The sequence below is a fragment of the Mastigoproctus giganteus genome, chromosome 14, assembly GCF_048544385.1.
Source record: "Mastigoproctus giganteus isolate SK-2022 chromosome 14, ASM4854438v1, whole genome shotgun sequence".
Taxonomy (NCBI): domain Eukaryota; kingdom Metazoa; phylum Arthropoda; class Arachnida; order Uropygi; family Thelyphonidae; genus Mastigoproctus; species Mastigoproctus giganteus.
The window spans coordinates 72,912,077-72,930,742 of NC_143588.1; the positions used below are offsets into that span (position 1 = coordinate 72,912,077).

The following is an 18,666-nucleotide window of genomic DNA, read 5'->3' on the forward strand; positions in this document are numbered from 1 at the left end:
TTAGTGTGACATGTAAAACTTGAATCGTTATTATATGCAGCTTATACTGTGCTATTGAATAGTAGCTTACAAGATCTTCATGACTCTCTGAATAAATTAGATATAGGTTGCAGAAAATTTTACATGAAAATCAGTTGCACAAAAAAAAAAAAAAGTTTATTAAAGCTGAGAGAGAAAATAGAATTTAGAGCATCAGCTTAACCAAAAACTGGACCAAGTTAATAATTTTATGTATCTAGGAACAACCTTCAATGAAGACGGCAAATTAGAGACCGAAAAAAACAACAAAATAAGTAAAACATGAAATGCAGGAGACTACTTAGATTTATTTAGAGCAAAAGAGAAGTTAGCTAAAATACAAAAATAGCTATTTATTTATAACATGGTTTTTATTGCTTATTTTATCAAGCTGAGAGCTTGATAAAAAATAAAATAAAGGGCTGAACGAAAAATTAGCATATTCAGCAATCAATTTTAAAAACATTAAATAGAATGTTATTACAGATAAAAGCAAGAGCATATTTCAAATGAGGAAATAAAAAAAAAAAAAAAAAAAACAAGCAAAAATGAATGGTAACATGCCAAGAGGCAGACCAAAAACAAGGACTTACTCCGGCTAGGGAAATAATGGTATATAGAACAGCAATTGGAAGGCTGATTGTCCAAAAGGCCCAATCTGTAGCAATATAGTGCACTACACCCACTGGGTATAATAGACAATGGCATCACAACAGTTACTAAAATATAAAAGTATTAGATATGGTATATATAAGTATCAGCTATATTTATTTATATAAATTTGCAAGTTTATAAGACAATCTAAAAATTTTTCCACAATCTAAATAATCTTCCATACACAGTAAAAACAGTTTATGGAAGATACTCTGAAAAAATGTTACAAAAAAAACAAACTAAAAAAAAACTAGAAATAAAGAAAAAAATCATACATTAGTATCAACATGTGAATGCTTAATATTCTTAGTCCAATAAGTTTCTGTTAACCTGTGAAGTGTAATGTGTGTTTAGGGTCAAATGGCACCAGCAGTTTCCCTAGCTCCACGTAGTTCACATTGTGGGTGTACCAGATGACTGGAAATGCCAGAGATTTAAAAGTGTATGGGCCCTGTATATGTGTAATGTCATGTACCGTTGTTCTTCTTCTGGTCCTTTAGCTACCAGACCCCTACTGAGGCCCAACTTTGCTCCACTTTCATCTCGTGGAGGAAGACCAGGTACCTAGCAGTTTAAGTTTACTCTGGCAGATCCTGCCACCTAATTTCCTGAGATTTCGGTGGCTAGGACCTAAAAAAATGTGATTGCATTGAGGGGAAGTGCTAGGAGAAGGTCAAAAAATGGTGGCAGATAGAGTGAGGAGGGAGACTGAAGGCTAGGAGGAGATAGAAGTATGGAGCCGATAGGGAAGACAACTCCAGTTTACAGTGTGGCATGCTCATGCCCCATCAGAAGGAAAAGAAGGGAGGCGACAACAGGCCTGTCTCCTCCCCCTGCCAGGGAAGGGCAAAAAGTAGGCCAGGCAAGAGAGCCGGCCCTGATCGCCAACAGGGCATAGATGTGGGGTGGCTTCAGTCCGCGTGCCAGGACTGCCCCATTCGGGATTCCCAGGAGTGCAGTGAAGGTATCTCTGTCCAGGTTTTGAGTCCAGGTCTGACTGACATTTGTGCAGATCCTGCTTGGTCTTTTATTAGATAGTTACTTGTAGGATCCAGGTCCATCCTCTAGTCGATGTTCAATAGGACAGGGTTCAGTTACAGTCAGGGTGGACTCCCGAAGGTCCGATTGTAGTCGATGTAGGTTGTGCAATGTGATTGGTTAACAGTTCTAAAATGGAATCGATGTCCCATCCATGGATAAGTATTTGGGAGAGTGGAGTTTAGTCACAGCTGGAGTGCAGTCCAGTTTTCTTTTTGTTCATCATTTGTTGTGATTGTTGTTGTATTTATCCTAGTTGTTCTAGATTTGCCAGCAAAGATAGAGTCTGGCGTCTTGCAAAGAGCACTGAGCAAAGTTGGTGAGGGCATTGTAGGTTTTCTCGTCCTCCAGTAAGTAGTGCTCCTGATTTTTGGGGCTGAACCGGACTCGTGTGATGAGATGTCCGCGCAGATCTTCGTACAGCTCACACTTGTGTAGCAGTACGAAGCTGGGTTATCTGTCAGTCCGAGGAGGTTTAGCTTGTGGTGGATAGCTCCATGTCCTGTGAGAAAGTAGGTGACGTGAAGACTAGGGCAGAGCCATGTCGGATATTTTGGGTACACCTGTTGCAAGTTCAGAAAGAACCTTCGTGTAACGTCTCCTTTGTCAGACATCATCCAGCATTTGCCATATTGATGTTAAGTAGGTTTGCAGCCTGTACTTCTATCAACTTTACAGTTATTTGCCAGGTCTGTGGCATGGTCCTGGAAGGTTGTTCTCCACAACCTTGAGTGGTACTACACAGCTGTTTTCAGGGATAACTGCCACCCATATCCAGTATTTTGCAGTTATTAATGTTGTTAAATTTTAATTTCAGCTTTTCAGCCTAATTTTTCTAGGAGGATGATTTCTCTCACTAATCACCTTGCCAACCTTTGCTGCAAATGCAACTTAGAAAATTAGCTTGATATGCCTTCATCAATATGAATAAATAAATATAAATAATAATTATCGAAATAAATTGAAATATTAAATAATGCCACTAATAACATTAGTCCAAGAAGAAGTGGTGCCCATTCATTGTCATCCCCTATCTTCTTGCCACTCAACTATCCCTTTATCCCTAGCAGTATCTTGCCCTTAATGCTGCAATCTGTACAGTAGTTTTTCATGTGGAACAGTATCAAATTATTTTCTGCATTCAATTCCGTTGTTACTGCATTACTGCATAACAATAGCTAATAAGATTGCTCAGACAAGGTGTTCATTTAACAAAGCCATACTGTGATTTCTATATAACTACATTCCTGCCAAGACAATCCTATACTACATCTTTACACCAGCAGTAGTGGTGCGAAACATACTGCATAATCAGTGGCATGCACCTGACATGCACCGTTCTTCATTTTAATTTCTGAAAGAAAACTTTTGGGTGTTTCTGAATTCTGTCTGGCCAATACCAATATTTCATCTTTTCTTAATGGATTGCAATACTCAATTGATATAACTTATTTTTAATTTAATAAAAAATTAAATTAAAATATTAAATATGTAATATCAGTTATTTAAAAATAATAATAAAAAAATTAATTCTTTTGAAAATTAAAAAAAAATGCTCTAGACGTAAAATATACACTTTTCTTCTTCCTCGTTTATGCCTTCAGCTTCACTTTTCTGGAACAACCTCCCTTCATATGTTTTTCCTCAAAATTACACTCTACAGAAATTCAAGTCTAATGTCAAAAAGTATCTTCTTCCATCATCTCAACCTTCAACCCGTGCATGGTAGTAATACTACATGTTGTAATGCCTCTCGTGCTTGGGGTTTCATAAAAAAAGAAAAAAAAATCTTCATTTCTTTCATCATTTTCCACGTAACGCAGAGGGGTGGCATTCCTCTGTTGTGTGGTTTGGATGCCAGTCCTTGACCCCTGCTTACGTTGGTTCACACCTGGGTGGTTACCTCCAAAATACCAGGTGCTATTTATCAGGACTTGCACACAGGGATTATACCCAGGGTTACTAACAGTCCCATCATGAAAGTGCAAGTAAAGGATTTGGTTGTCACAGAATGAATGAACCTTGCCAAAATTCAGTCCACTTCACCTATATCAGTGGCATCTAAATATCAGTTCCATCAGTTTTAGACTCCAAGAAAGCACAAGTCCTAGCTTGTCATACTCATTTATTTTCATTTTAGATATTCTTTAATTGTGTTTAGCAAATCATAATTAATAGATCACTATTTTCAATTCAATAAAAAGGCTAAAAATTCATTTTTTATAATTAAAAGAAAAAGAGGTATCTCACAGAAGCCATGTGAATATCTTTATTAAATTCAATGGGCAAATGATGAAAGGTTAAAAAACAAATAACTATTCTCATTGTATTCATTATAATATTAATGACCAGTAGGGGAAAAAAAAGAATAAATGTGGCCATATTATATGCTTCTGAAAGTTAGAGGGAAAAAAAGACACTTTGCCATTTACATTACGAAAGTAAGTTTTGTTTAATTTTTTTTTGCCCTTCTTAAGATTATATATTACTTCTATAATGCATATAACTGCAGTGCTCTGCAACTATATGTACTACAGTTGCAGAGCACAATCACAAAATATTTTCTAAAAAAAATTGCCATCACTATAAATACAATATTTTAAGTACTTGTTCCTATTATCTTCACACCAGTAATTACAACATACCACTCTAGCAATGCAACCTTTGTCACTATTAAACTTACATAATAATTAAAACTACAAAAGGTAAATACACATAAAATAAATACAATAAATATACATATAAACACATAAACATACACTGGTTAGATTAGGTTAGACATACTTGTAACTTACAATAGCAGGTGGATAACAGACAAGTTGTTTGTTATTTGGTTTTTAGGAGCATTAACAACTAAGGCCATATTGCTCCGGAGATATGCAGTGGTCATTCCCTGACCTTTCTGCATCCTCCGTATTTGGTGGGCACGGGCTCGAACCCCGATCTAATCAAGAAGCGTGTACTATGCACTGCTGCTCCTGCCCACGGAGGCACCATAACATAACAGACAAGTACCATATTTGACTTTTAAACTATTATTATTGTTGATTGGGAAAATTTTCACTATGACCATTTAAAATGGGTCTCTATCAGCAATCCACACAACCATTTGCATAATATTTTTTAGGATTAAATACATTAGATTTAATAAGTATCCTTACTTAAAGTATAAACCACTAACTGCAATACAAAGAGTTAGTACAGTATTAGTACTGGCAAATGATGCAAAAGAAGCAAGCTTATACAGCAATGGCCAAAAAAACAAAAGAAAAAATAAATAATAATAAAGAAATAAATTAATGAAAATAAATAACAAAAATAAACCAAAAAAAACAACTGCTTCACCTATCCATCCCCTCTAATAACACTAGTCAACAAGGTTTTGCTAACATGGGTGAAAGCAAGCATTTTTTTTTTTTAATTTGTATGTGCCGATTACGAATATGACAGTAAAAAGTTTCTATCATGTCACATTTTTTAGAAAAAAATGCAAAAAGAGTTTTGAAAAAAAAAAAAAAACATAAAATAGCTTCAAAATCAGCCAAAATTGTCCAACATCACACCTTTCCCGTTTCAATTTATTGTAACAAAAGAGACATATCTGCGTTGTTTAATGGTATACTAATACCTCTTTTTAGTTTTATGGCCCTGAGGAGTGGCTGCTCTGAGTTATATTACTATAAACAAGCTTATTATTTCTGCCTCATAAATAATACTAGGAAGTTTTCAAGGAAAAACAGAGTTAAAATAAAATACCCTAACCTTCCATCTGCAATAAGACCAGCACTACACATACCGGAACTCCCTATTCCTCTACCTAGTTGTGAAAAAATCACTATTCCAGAAGAAGAGCAAGAGTCACTAGAGCCCATACATGCCCCTTTAATATCTGCAGATCTCTTTGTTACAATCCTGAAAATGACAAAACCCCATTGAGCAAAGTGAACTTAATGATTTGGTTAGGGATTTAAATCTTTCAAAGCAACAGGCTGAGCTATTAGGTTCTAGGTTGCAACAGTGGAATTTTCTGGCATAAACCTTGAGGATTTCTATGTTTAGAAACCGAAATGAAAAGTTTGCGGGTTATTATCAAATGGAAGGTTCTCTTTGTGTCTGTAAATGGATTGATAGGTGAACTAGGGTTTGAACACAATCCTGAAGAATGGAAATTATTCATCAATTCTTCTAAACTCAGTTTAAAAGTAGTTTTGATACACAATGGTAATATCAAACTGTCAGTCCCAGTGGCTCATTCAGTGGCTATGAAAGAAACCTATGATAGCATGTCATTGCTATTAAACGCCCATACCTGCCCCCTTAAACTATAAGAAATATTGTTGGTTGTTGTTGTTTTGGTTTTTAGGAGCATTAGCAACTAAGGCCATATTGCTCCGGGATATACGGTGGTCATTCCCTGACCTTTCCGCATCTTCCGTATTTGGTTGTGACGGGCTCGAACCCCAGTCTAATCAAGAAGCATGATACGCACTACTGCTCCTTCCCATCTAGCTACGGAGGCGCCCAAATATTGTTGGAAAATCTATAGGGATTTAAAAGTAATCGCTTTGTTCCTTGGACTACAGGGTGGTTTTATTAAGTATTGTTGTTTCCTGTGTTTATTGGATAGCTGAGCAGTAGAACATCATTATATTGTAAAAGAATGGCCCATCAGAGAAGAATACGTTCCCGGGAAACTCAACATCAAATGCACCCCTTTAGTGAAACCTGAAATGGTGCTTCTCCCGCCTTTGCACATTAAGTTGGGTCTCATGAAAAATTTTGCAAAAGTTCCAAGTACTTAAAAAGCCAGTTTCCAAAAATTAGTGATCCAAAGTTGGAGAGTATATTCGTAGGTCCACAAATTAGATAGCTTTTAAAGGAAAAAATCTTTGAAACTAAAACTTAATGACACTAAATTAGCTGCATGGAAATCCTTCAGAGCTGTTGTTAGTGGGTTTTTTTGGAATAAAAAAAGTAGAGAACTATAAAGAGTTTATAGAATTGTTGCATAACTATCAAAAGTTAGGATGCCAAATGTTGCTGTTGTTGTTGTTGTTTGGTTTTTAGGAGCATTAGCAACTAAGGCCATATTGCTCCGGGATATGCGGTGGTCAGTCCCTGACCTTTCCGCATCCTCCGTATTTGGTGGTGACGGGCTCGAACCCCGGGCTAATCAAGAAGCGTGTGCTGCGCACTGCTGCTCCTTCCCACCTGGCTACGGAGGCGCCACCGCCAAATGTTGCTGAAGATACACTTCCTACATTCGTACCTGGGCTTCTTTCTGGACAACTTGGGATATCTGTCAGTGATGAGCAGGGGAAACGAATCCACCAAGATATCCACTCGATGGAGCAGAGGTACCAAGGATGATGGGTGACTATTGCTGGTTTCTGATAAGGGAGGACCAGTCTGCTCACAAGAGGTAAAAATAACTGTAAGTAGTACGATTTCCTATTTTTGCCCCCACTTTTGTGGGTCAATTGCTTAAATATTTTGTTTTTTATCCACTTGGAATGTTTACTGGTCATCATTTCTATTTCAAGCAATTAATTTACAAGAAAAGTAGTAAAGTACATTTAGATAAGTAAAAATTCACAATTTTTGGAAAAAAGGAGCATGATGCCATAACATGAAAATGTAATGCGCTATGAACTTTCTACTGTCATTTTCGTTTTCAGCACATGCAATTTAGTCAAAATCAGTTGATTTTGTTCGTGTTATCAGAAAAAAGTTTAAAATTGTTGGCTCGGTGTAATTTGTCTAATTCTTCCTTTATTCGAATGACTCACTCCCATCACCAGTGGCCAAAACACATGAAGAACAGTATGCCTTTAAGTTATAAAACAAAAGTAAACAGAGAATACTTCTACACAGCTTGTAACAATCTTATCCTGTGTTATAAATATAAAAATATCTACCTACCTTATGTTCTGCAATGTGATTAAGAATAGGATCCACTCCTAAAAGAAGCAAAATTTACAAACCTCAGTTTAAGATCAAAATAATTATTTAAAAAAAAAAAACTAGTCTAACAAACAAACTGGAAAGAAAGTTATTTACAATTTAATAACTGTACTTTTCATTTTATATGGGTTATTTATTAACTCTCTATTAACCCTATTATTAACCCTATTAACCATGGCAAAGAAAAAAAAACCCGAAAGTGGCCACATGGTTGATTTTAAAAAGACAATTTGGGATTTTTCAGTTATTAATAGGCAAGGAACAGTTAAACATATCCTTTATAATTTCATTCTGCATTCTGACACTACACTGGGTGGCCACTTCATTAAGTAAACCTGCTTAATAAAAATGTATTTTTATTTATTTATTTATTTATTTTTGCCCAGTGCAGCAAAATCCTGCAGCTTCCTTGCAAATAGTATGCAGGTCCCTCTATATCTCTCAGAACAGCATGGATTCTGAGGACTCTCTGAGGTGTTAAAAACATACCACAGTAATGCTTCCATGTTGCCACAATTGCTTCCTTTAGCTGCTGCAAACTGGATGGTTGAAGGTCTCAACCAACTGGGATGAGGCGGAAGGTCTCTACTTCCGCCTCATCCCAGAAGGGCTCAATTGGACTGAGATTGTGACTGGAGAGATCACTGAAACTGCTAGGCTGAATTCACTCACATGTTCCTGGAATAATTTTTGTACAGTTCTGGCTTTGTGACACAGCACATGACTCTACTGGAAGATTCCATTTGCAGATGGATACACTATAGCCACAAAAGAATATACCCATCAGAAACAATTTCCAAATAACCTGTAGCACAGAAATGTTGCTCCTCTCATATCAAAGAACCCAATATGCACAGCAACAAGTTAATTAATAAATACAGTGTGTTAAGTTGAATTCAATCATGTTTGTTTTTTTAATTAATTGAATTTGTGTTCTTTTTCTGCCATTAACAGAAGTGAAAACCAGATATAATTATCACTTTATCAATTAATTACTAAGATTATAACTTTACCAAAACACTTAATAAAACTCTAGTTTTACATTCTCTAAATTTAGCCATTTAGAGACTATCTTGCGACTGTTAACTATAATACATAAAATAAAAAAATAATATATATATATGGATAAATAGATTAGATAAATGTATGTGTATGGGTGCTGACCTGTCATAAAATTAAATAAAAATATATTATTTTATTTATTTTTATTTAATTTTATGTAATCTGCTTTTATTTTTCCATTATAACTACACCTGACTCATACACAGCCCATTACAGCAATGCACACCTCCAGTCGCCAAATCAATATGGCTTTAAGAAGGGCAGCTCAGCCATCGATGTCCTGGAGAAAATTATCAAGTCTGCAACGGCCACTGATAGGAAATATTTCTTGATCATCTCAATAGACTTTGCCAGGGTGCTTGACTCGCTTTGGTGGTCAAGTCGTCCTTGGCAGGCTATGCTCAGCCCATATCCCAATAAATCTTTATAAATCCATAAATAGCTGTTTGTTTGTTTGTTATTTAGGAGCATTAGCAACTAAGGCCATATTGCTCCGGGATATGCGGTGGTCATTCCCTGACCTTTCCACATCCTCTGTATTTGGTGGTGATGGGTTCGAACCCCGGTCTAATCAAGAAGCGTGTGCTACGCACTGCTGCTCCTTCCCACCTGGCTACGGAGGCACCTCCATAAATAGCTATCTCTCACAAAGAACCATTACAGTCAGGACACCCTACAGCCAAGTTTTGCACCCAGTTCACAGAGATTGTCTCCAGGGATCTGTCCCGGGGGACCCTCTTCTAAAATCTTGTTCTTGACAAGTTACTAAATATGGACCTGTTGAACACAACCACCCTAGTCTATGCAGATGATTTGATCATCACCCTCACAGCAGATAGCAGCCAGCAGCTTGAGGTTATTGGAAATACAGCTCTTGCCACCTTCCAGGAATGGGCCAGTGAAAATTACCTACAGATTTCAATGGAGAAAACAAGTTCCATCTTGCTGAAAGGCAATCTGAATATTGCAAGGCCACCACAGCTGAAAATAAGAGAACGAATGGTGAAACTAAACACTCAACTGAAGCACCTATGCATCATCCTTGATAGGAATTTAACTTTCACTCTGCATCTAATTTATCTAATTTATTTATCAGAAGAAAATACAGAACTACACTGTACTTGTTAACAGAGTATCACACCAGGATTAGGGACTGTGAAAACCTACCGTCTCTTTATATTACAAGGCAGTCTTCTTACCAATCATTAGCTATGCCTCTGAGGTCTGATACTCCTAAGCACAAACTGTTGTAAATATACGAAAACTGGAATCCATATAGTGTGCTATCTTGCTCACAATCACCAGGGTTGTTTGTACGGTCAGCACCCATGCTCTTCAGGTGCTGGCCGGCGTGCTTCCAATGGACATGGAAATAGTAAGAATAGGCCTATTATTATACCAACTTTCGAAAGGCAAAGCAGCAACATGCCTGGCTTTCACAACGGAGCCTGCAAACTCCATTAAACAGGAAAAGAAGCGACTAACCACAGATCTACAGCACATCTGGCAATGTAGTTGGAGCAATTCCACTAAAGGTGAAATAACTAGAAAATTTTTCCAGCATACTGCATATCCTAAATCAACTGGCTGGCTCTCCCCTGGCCTACACGCGACCTATATGCTTACTCAGCATGGGCCCTTTAAGGAAACGCTTCATGTGCTCACCACTGTTGATTCATTATGCCGCTGCAGCCCCACTTGGGGAGCTGAGAGCATCTGATGTATACATGCAAATGGTATGAAGACCTCAGGTGCATTCTCATTACTAGGATCCACTATCCTCCTAAGAACCGGGAGCACTAACTTCTTGAATGCCCTGAAGACTACTCAGCATTTACAGAATTCTCTCAGCAGGTGTTCTTCCAACGAATGACATTTTCCAGGACTTGATGCTGGCAGTTGCCTCTGTCGAGCCTCTGTGATGGAATGAATTGGAACCTTCCACTAAACCTAAACAAGGAAAATTGACTCTGTCTGCACCAATTGACTGGGATGCACTCAATGGCTGACAGCTCTAAGAGGTAACACTGCACACTACAGTGGACTCTCATCCTCAACTGGATCCCATCACCAGACATGGAATATTCAACTCCACTGGTAATTGAATATTTTGACTGAATGTGGCATATGAACTAGGTGTTGACTATGAAGTGACACTGGACCTGAACCCTATCCTGAACGGAGTCTCACCATCAGACATGACAACTAGCTCCTGACCATACCTACTGAACATGACTCTACACACCTAACTGCAGTCAATCCTTAACTGGATCTTCTCAATGGACTTGACAACATCCAAAGAAAGAGATATGACCATTGTCATGTGGCAAACTCAAAAGTGGCAGTGCACCCTTGCACTGCCACTTTAATCCACTTCCCTTTCCCTTATTTTCACCTGATAGTTATTATTTTTTTTTGTTTGTTTGCGTTATTTGGTTTTTAAGAAAATTATCAACTAAGGCCATATCCCCATTGCTCTGGGGATATGCGGTGGTCATTCCCTGACCTTTCCGCATCCTCCGTATTTGGTGGTCACGGGCTCGAACCCTGGTCTAATCAAGAAGCGTGTGCTACGCACTGCTGCTCCTTCCCACCTGGCTACGAAGGCGCCTCACCTGATAGATACATCTCTATTGAACCTGGAGTAGTTTTCCCTTTCACCATCATATTTCTGCCTGCTCCCTACCCCTCTTCAATCTTTAACCCCTTACTCTACCTATACTCGCACTTTTTTTTTTTTTTGGCCTTTGCCACTGAAATCTTCGGAAACTAGGTGGCAGGGCCTGCCAGAGTTCAATGCAGCCCCTATGTCTGGTCTGCTCCCACGGGGCTGAGGGTGGCGAATGGGGATCCACTAATTGCCCAACAGCTAAATGGCCAGAGGAACAACAATACACAGACACACTGTTCTTTTTTATCTCTGGCCTTCACAGAGTACTGTGATACACAGACAATGACACAAACATGGAGATGGGGGAGAAAGACCCCATCTCCCGGTGCTGAAAGACCCTCAACACTTTACTTCTTACAAAAAACTGGGGTGCAACATGTCATTGAAGATGCATTTCTTGCACTCACACCTGGATTTCTTCCTTCCAAACTGTGATACTGTCAGTGATAATCATATTGAGAGCTTCCATTAAGACATTGCAGCAAAGGATAAAATATAAAAGCAAATGGAGAGCCACCACGTTAGCCAATTATTGTTGGATGGTGGAAAGGGATGCTCCCGAAGCTGAATACAAGTGAAATGCGAAAAAGTCCAGTGTTTGATATAGATGTGTTTATAGCTACATCTTACTGTGATATAAGTAAAAAATACCTTTGTATAAATATAAAAAACGAAAAAACTATATATTTTTTTTAAAACAAGAGCCACTTCAAGCAATATTTCCATGTTTAGCACCCAAAAATCTATAAAATAAACTTATTTTCATGCCAGTAACAAGATAAGACCCAAAATTTGTTGTTCTGTGTAATACAGTGGTGGTACTGCACTGGTTGATGAGAGTCATTTACAACCTAGTTTGAGTATTAGAGTACTCATAAGTATTAGTATTATATTATAGTAGTGTATTATTAATGTTATTTTATATTAGTATTAGTAGTAATGTTCATAGGTGAAAGGAGTGGGGAGGGAAATTGCCAGAAACTTTGCTCTGGACACTAAAATGGGTTTCACCACTTCAAGCCTCCAATAAGAAAAGTGGTGGTATGGCACCGGTTGATGAGAATCATCTACCACTTCCAAATGTTGATCTAAATACAAAAATAAACTAACCGACATGAATATAGGAATTCAAAAATATTAGCATTATTAGAGGCACATGATGCAAGAAAGCAAGCTTATATAGCATCAGCCAAAAATAATGAAATAAAAAAATAAATAATAAAATAAATAAATAAACCTCACCATTTCACCCATCCATTCACTCCAAATGCTTGTGTAGTTCTGCCTTGAACTTATTCAAGTTGTTGACCTCCACTACAGCAGATGTAAGTTTATTCCAACTATCAACCAACCTGTGGCTAAATGCAAATTTCCACACATCTATTCTACAATTGTCTTTCCTTGATTTGAATTTATGTCCCCTCAGGTGAGTAATCTGAGTAAGAGGAAGAATCCCATCGGCATTGAGCTTGCTCAAACCATTCAAGGTCTTATACACTGCAATTAAATCGCCTTACAGGTGCCTAATCTCCAAATGCTACAAATTGCAGAACTTAAGCCTTTCTTGGTAACAGCAGCTTTTTGTTCCATTCACCAATCTCGTTGCTCTTCTCTGTACTCATTCCAGCAGCTCTACATCCTTCCTAAAATGAGGCCTCCAGATCTGTATGCAATACTCAAGGTGTGGCCTGACCACTACCTTATACAAGGGGACAATCACCTCCTTATCCCTGATAGAAAAATTCCTGTACATCATTGAGAAGACCCCATGAGCTACTCTTGCAGCCAGTCTGCACTACTCAGAAAACTTCATATCTGACTGCACAATTACTCCCAGATCTTTTTCATTCTCTACCACACAGTTGATACGTTACTCTGGGGTTACGTCTACCTATATGCAGTACTTTGCATTTGTCAATGTTAAACTTCATTTGCCACCTCTCAGCCAGTCTGCTCAACTTTTCTAGATCCTGTTGAAGTAGTATACAGTCATTAGTGTCATTGACAACCCTGCCAACCTTTGTATCATCTGAAAACTTGGACATTAAGCCCGATATACCTTCATCGATATCATTAATAAATATAGAAAACAACAATGGTTATTTGTTATTTGGTTTTTAAGAGCATTAGCAACTAAGGCCATATTGCTCCGAGGGGGTATGCGGTGGTCATTCCCTGACCTTTCCGCATCCTCCGTATTTGGTGGTGACGGGCTTGAACCTCGGTCTAATCAAGAAGCGTGTGCTACGCACTGCTGCTCCTTCCCACCTGGCTACGGAGGCGCCGAAAACAACAATGGATCCAACACAGAACCCTGGGGGGGACTCCACTAATAACATTAGTCCTCAAAAAGCAGTGTGCATTGATTACCACTTTTTGTCTTCTTCCACTCAACTGTCCCTTTATCTTTAGCAGGAACTGGCCTTTAATGCCATACTGCTCCAATTTGTATAGTAGTCTTCCATGTGCAACAGTATCAAAAGCTTTCCTAAAATGTATGTTTAGCATGAGTTCAGTAATAAAAACCCTGCCAGCTAACAAGAAACCAGTAAACTTCAAAACACCTGAATTGGAAGTGTCTCAGATTTTTAAAATGAATATTGGATTCACCTTTTTGGATGATACTATACAATTTAAAAAGATATTAGCAACTTAATCAGAAATGCAGATAACAGTATGTCTTAAGTTGAACATAAGCCCAAGTCTTAAGATCAATTACTAAGCCTGTCTTCAGTGGAAGACAAAGACCCCCATAACAGAGATTGAATGGAGCAAAGTATATGGATTTTATTTGAGTGCCCTATCTTCCAAATAAATGGCAGTTATATAAAATACAGTACTCTCAATTTTCCGGGATAGGTGTTAAAAAAAAATCCCGGATAATTGATTTCCTGGTTAAAGAGTAACTCACTATTATCACCCCACGCGAGCTAACATTTTACTAAAGCACATTTCTGGAGGTCACTATCATAACATAAGACGTAACTTCTTACTTCGTCGAGTTTTACGTAACTCGGGAATGGCTAATAACATATTGCTACTATATTATTATTGACAAATCTGAATTCAGCATGATACTTGTTAATCTTTGACCATTTTCATACATTCTTATTAGTTTAATTTTCTGATCCAAATCGATCGCTTTCCTTTTCTTGGTAGATTTACTAGTACCGCTTTCACTTATTCTCTGTCAGCACCATGATAACTGTCAAGATGAAATTTTCTGTAAAGAGCTTCACAGGGTTAAGGCGAAAACTCACTATTATCACCCCACGCTAGCTAACATTTTACTAAAGCACATTTCTGGAGGTCACTATCATAAAACAATTTGCACTTTCCGTATTATTGGACTTCTCTGTTCGTGCATCTAATTATAAACGGGTAGTAAACTCTATCTTATTGCATTTGTGAAAATATCAATAGCTGGAATTCTGTGTATTTTTACGTTATTATGGTGAAATGTGCGTCCCCTTCACTGAAATCTTCAGTCATATAAAAAAAAAAAAAAACATAAATAAATTATAAGAATCTTCTCTTTCTATTTTTTTGCTTGTTACTCCATGTCTCACTTGTGAAATTTGTACATGCCATGATCGTCATTACTGATTGCTTATTATTATTTTTTTTTTGTTTTAAATTTTACAATAGATGACTTTCATCAACCGGTGAAATACCACCACTTTGCTTATTGGAGGCTTGAAGTGGTGAAACCCATGTTTAGTCTCTAGAGCAAAGTTTCTGGCATCCCCCTCTCCCCATACTTCTCCTTCAACCCATGCACGGTACTAAATACTATAGGTTTTGATACCTTTCGTGTTTGGGGTTTTCATTAAAAAAAAAAAAAAATTTGAGTGAAAAAAATTTACGTAGCTCCATAGTTGCGTAAATCGGGGACTTACTGTATCGAAATATGTTCAGCAACCTACATAAAAAATATGACAATAGATAAAAAAACTTACTACGTACTACTCACATATCCAATACGATGCTTCCCTTTATTTTTTACAATGTCGATTTTAAATCTAATAGCTTCCCTTTATTTTTTACAATGTTGATTTTAAATCTAATAGCTTCCCTTTATTTTTTACGATGTTGCGTATGATTTGGTCACCAACATTATAATGGTAACGGATGCACCATTTTCAAACTTTTGAATAATTTGAAGTTTCTGTTAAACTGAAAGCGCAACTCTGCGTTTACCCATCATTTTTGCAATTTATAAACAAAAAATATATATATATATTTACTATAAAAAAAAATGACATTCCTGACATAAATAACAAAACAAAATTTCTTTTGCGGTGCAACGGAACACAACAATCGATGCGACGTACTAAAACAAACTAAACATTTGTTTCTCTTTTTTTTTGAGGGTGTGTGTAGACAGTGGGGTTGCAATATGCAATATAATAGGTACATTAATCTCCCAATGATGACATAACGCTGCTTCTCGTCACTTATTTCTGACTTGCAAAACATCTGTTCATACCTATTCTAGTTATTACTTGAATTTTATGATTTTTGGTTTATTTTTTTTATTTTTTTATTTGAAGTCTTGAAGTGTTCCCGGTAAATCGAGAGTCTGCTGTATATTTTATATGAAGAGTGATGCACAGAAGGATTATAACTGTATATATTAAAAACTGCACTGCATTAGCATTAGAAAGAATATTTTGTAAAGCACTTATTAAAGTGGAAAGAGCTCAACAGCCCATCTGTCTCCTTTCAAGCTTGTGTTTTCAGAGGGTTCAAAATTTGTAAAATAAACTTCAACCTAAAAATGAATATAAATACAGAGTAAAAATTCATCCACAAAGGCTCCATTTCATCAGAAACTACAATGTCTTGGTGAATGGAAAAAAAAAATCAAGACACAGCACTTCAATGATATCTAAATCTGTCACTGGCCAGAGAATTTATGGTCCTATGAAACAAGTCACAGATTAATCTTTTGGCAATGCCATTTGTTTAAAAGTAAAGCAATGCCAAAGCACCTCAAGGAAAAGACAAAGTTCATTCTGCTGTAGACATCAAGACCATTGAACTTACTATGTAGTTTAAATCCTGCATCCAGATAATCACAAAAGAGGACATGACATCGTGATTTATTACAATAATGCCAACAAAATATAATTTCAGTACACTGTTAAGGTCATTGTAACAAAGAAATCTGAATGCTTGTAAAATTAAAGGTTTAGATAAATAGAAAAAGGAGCCGCTCGAAAGTAATGGTGTTCATTCAGCAATTTTTGATGAGTAAGAAGTTCTTGAATTTGAAAGAGAAATATGGAAATGCAGAAATCAGTGTGTGGAGTACGAGTCTCATTGAAGACTCATACTCCACACACATGAATATACACAAGTCGATAAGTGTAAAATAAAAGGTTTTAAAGATACCTATCTGGTCTCAGCTACACTGAATAAAGGCAATGTTTATTACTGATGAAGTGTAAAAAAGTTTTAAGCTTCGAGTCGACAGCCACAATGCAGTGTAGAAATCCACTGGCAACATGTGGCTTGTTGTATATTATGGACCAGAGTATAAGTGAATTGAAATTGCTTGGACATCCAGCTCTATTAACCAAATGAATTGGGAACTGAAGAAGTGAAAATGAACTGCAGAGAGAATGAAGTGTCTTACCTCAGAGGCTGGTCCATACAATGCTAACAGAAAACACCATGAAAAAAATGTAAGTGGTCCAGAACTATCAACAAACATTGATGGTTGTATAAGAACCTGACAGAATTTCAGAAGAAAATAGGCTAATGTTTAAATTAATGTTTAAATTATTGCAGAGTGAATATTAGGGGAGAAACATGTAATGATAAAAATAAATTGATGGGACTGATTGAATGACAGGTTATGAACTGTAGATATTAAATAAGATATGCATTACGAATGACAATTTTATAAATACTGCCACTCCCCGACTTACATAAGGGTTGCGTTCTGCGAAACTCTATGTAAGTCGAATTTTACGTAAGTTTGAATTTCCCTAAATGCTTATGCAGCACTCGCAACTGTGTGTGCTGAATTTGATTGAAGCAAAAAAATAAATGTTCGACAAACATGTAAATAGAATTATTTATTCAATTTTTTTTCTCATGAGCAGGAAAAATTACAAAAGTGTACAAAATTACAAAAATTTCAAAATTATAAAATTACAAAAAGAGAGTAGCCAGGCATAATGTCAGCAAGTTTTACCTTTCAAGCATCGTTGCCAGAATTAACTTTCCAGCTGATATGCACACTGCTGTGGAGATTTAGAAGGGGTTTTTTCCAACACATCAAAAAATTTCTGTGCAACTGCAGAATCGGCACTGGCATCTTCACTGCATACTTTAATGTTTTGGAAACCAGCGTGATGCTTGAATCTATTAAACCACCCGTTGTTTGCCACGAACTTGGCTTGTGGTTCACCATACTTATCCTTAATATCTTCATAAATACTTATTTCTTTTGCTTGAATGGCCATTGGACTCAGGGGCACTTGCTTCTGAATCTGATTTTGCATCCATATCATTGATAGCTTTTCCATCTTCGATATAGCACCTGAACGCTGTTTTGTGATCACTGTTGATCCTTTAGCATGTTCTTTTATACGTGCACTGTCTCTTAAAATAGTATTCACTGTTGAAGCAGCGAGACCTAATTCAGTGCAATAGATGACAAACTGTGTCCTGCTTTGTACTTCTTAATTAATCATCTTCATTTCTAAATCAATTTTGTTTCGATTCCAGCACTTGCACTTTCCGTTGGTCCCTTTACCATTGTAATAAGTAAATAGGAACGAAGAGAAGATTCTGAAAATGTATTTGTTTTTTATATGATTGAAGATTTCAGTGAAGGGGAACTCATTTCACATTAATACCGTAAGGTAAAAATCCACAGAAATCCAGTTATCGGTATTATGGCAAATGCAATAAGATCGAGTTTACTACCCATTTATAATAGATTGCGCTAACAGAAAAGCCCAGTAAACTGGAAAGTGCAAATTGTTTTTACTGCTTTATGGTAGTGACCTCCAGAAATGTGTATTAGAAAAATACTACAAAGACACTCAAAATTGATTCTTATAATGGAACATATAATAATGATGAAAGTGTAGTGCAATTTCCATTATAAAAATGACCTTTCAGAGAGATAAATAGCTTAGTTATATATCGAAAATTTCAACTTCCAAGGTCTTGGAACGAATTACCAAAAAAAAAAAAAAAAAACAATGTGTTATTGGGTTCACATTACGATATTTTCACGA

The 18,666-nt window shown here is 36.8% G+C and overlaps 1 protein-coding gene across 1 annotated transcript in view; it reads right to left on the reverse strand.

The window, feature by feature from the left end:
- LOC150075238 (uncharacterized) overlaps positions 1-18,666 on the reverse strand; it is a 75,552-nt gene that overhangs the window by 52,186 nt on the left and 4,700 nt on the right. Inside the window, exon 3 of the mRNA XM_090388409.1 lies at positions 7,633-7,670. Within this exon, the coding sequence (XP_090244535.1) occupies positions 7,633-7,670 (38 nt within the window). The remainder of the gene's footprint in view (positions 1-7,632; positions 7,671-18,666) is intronic.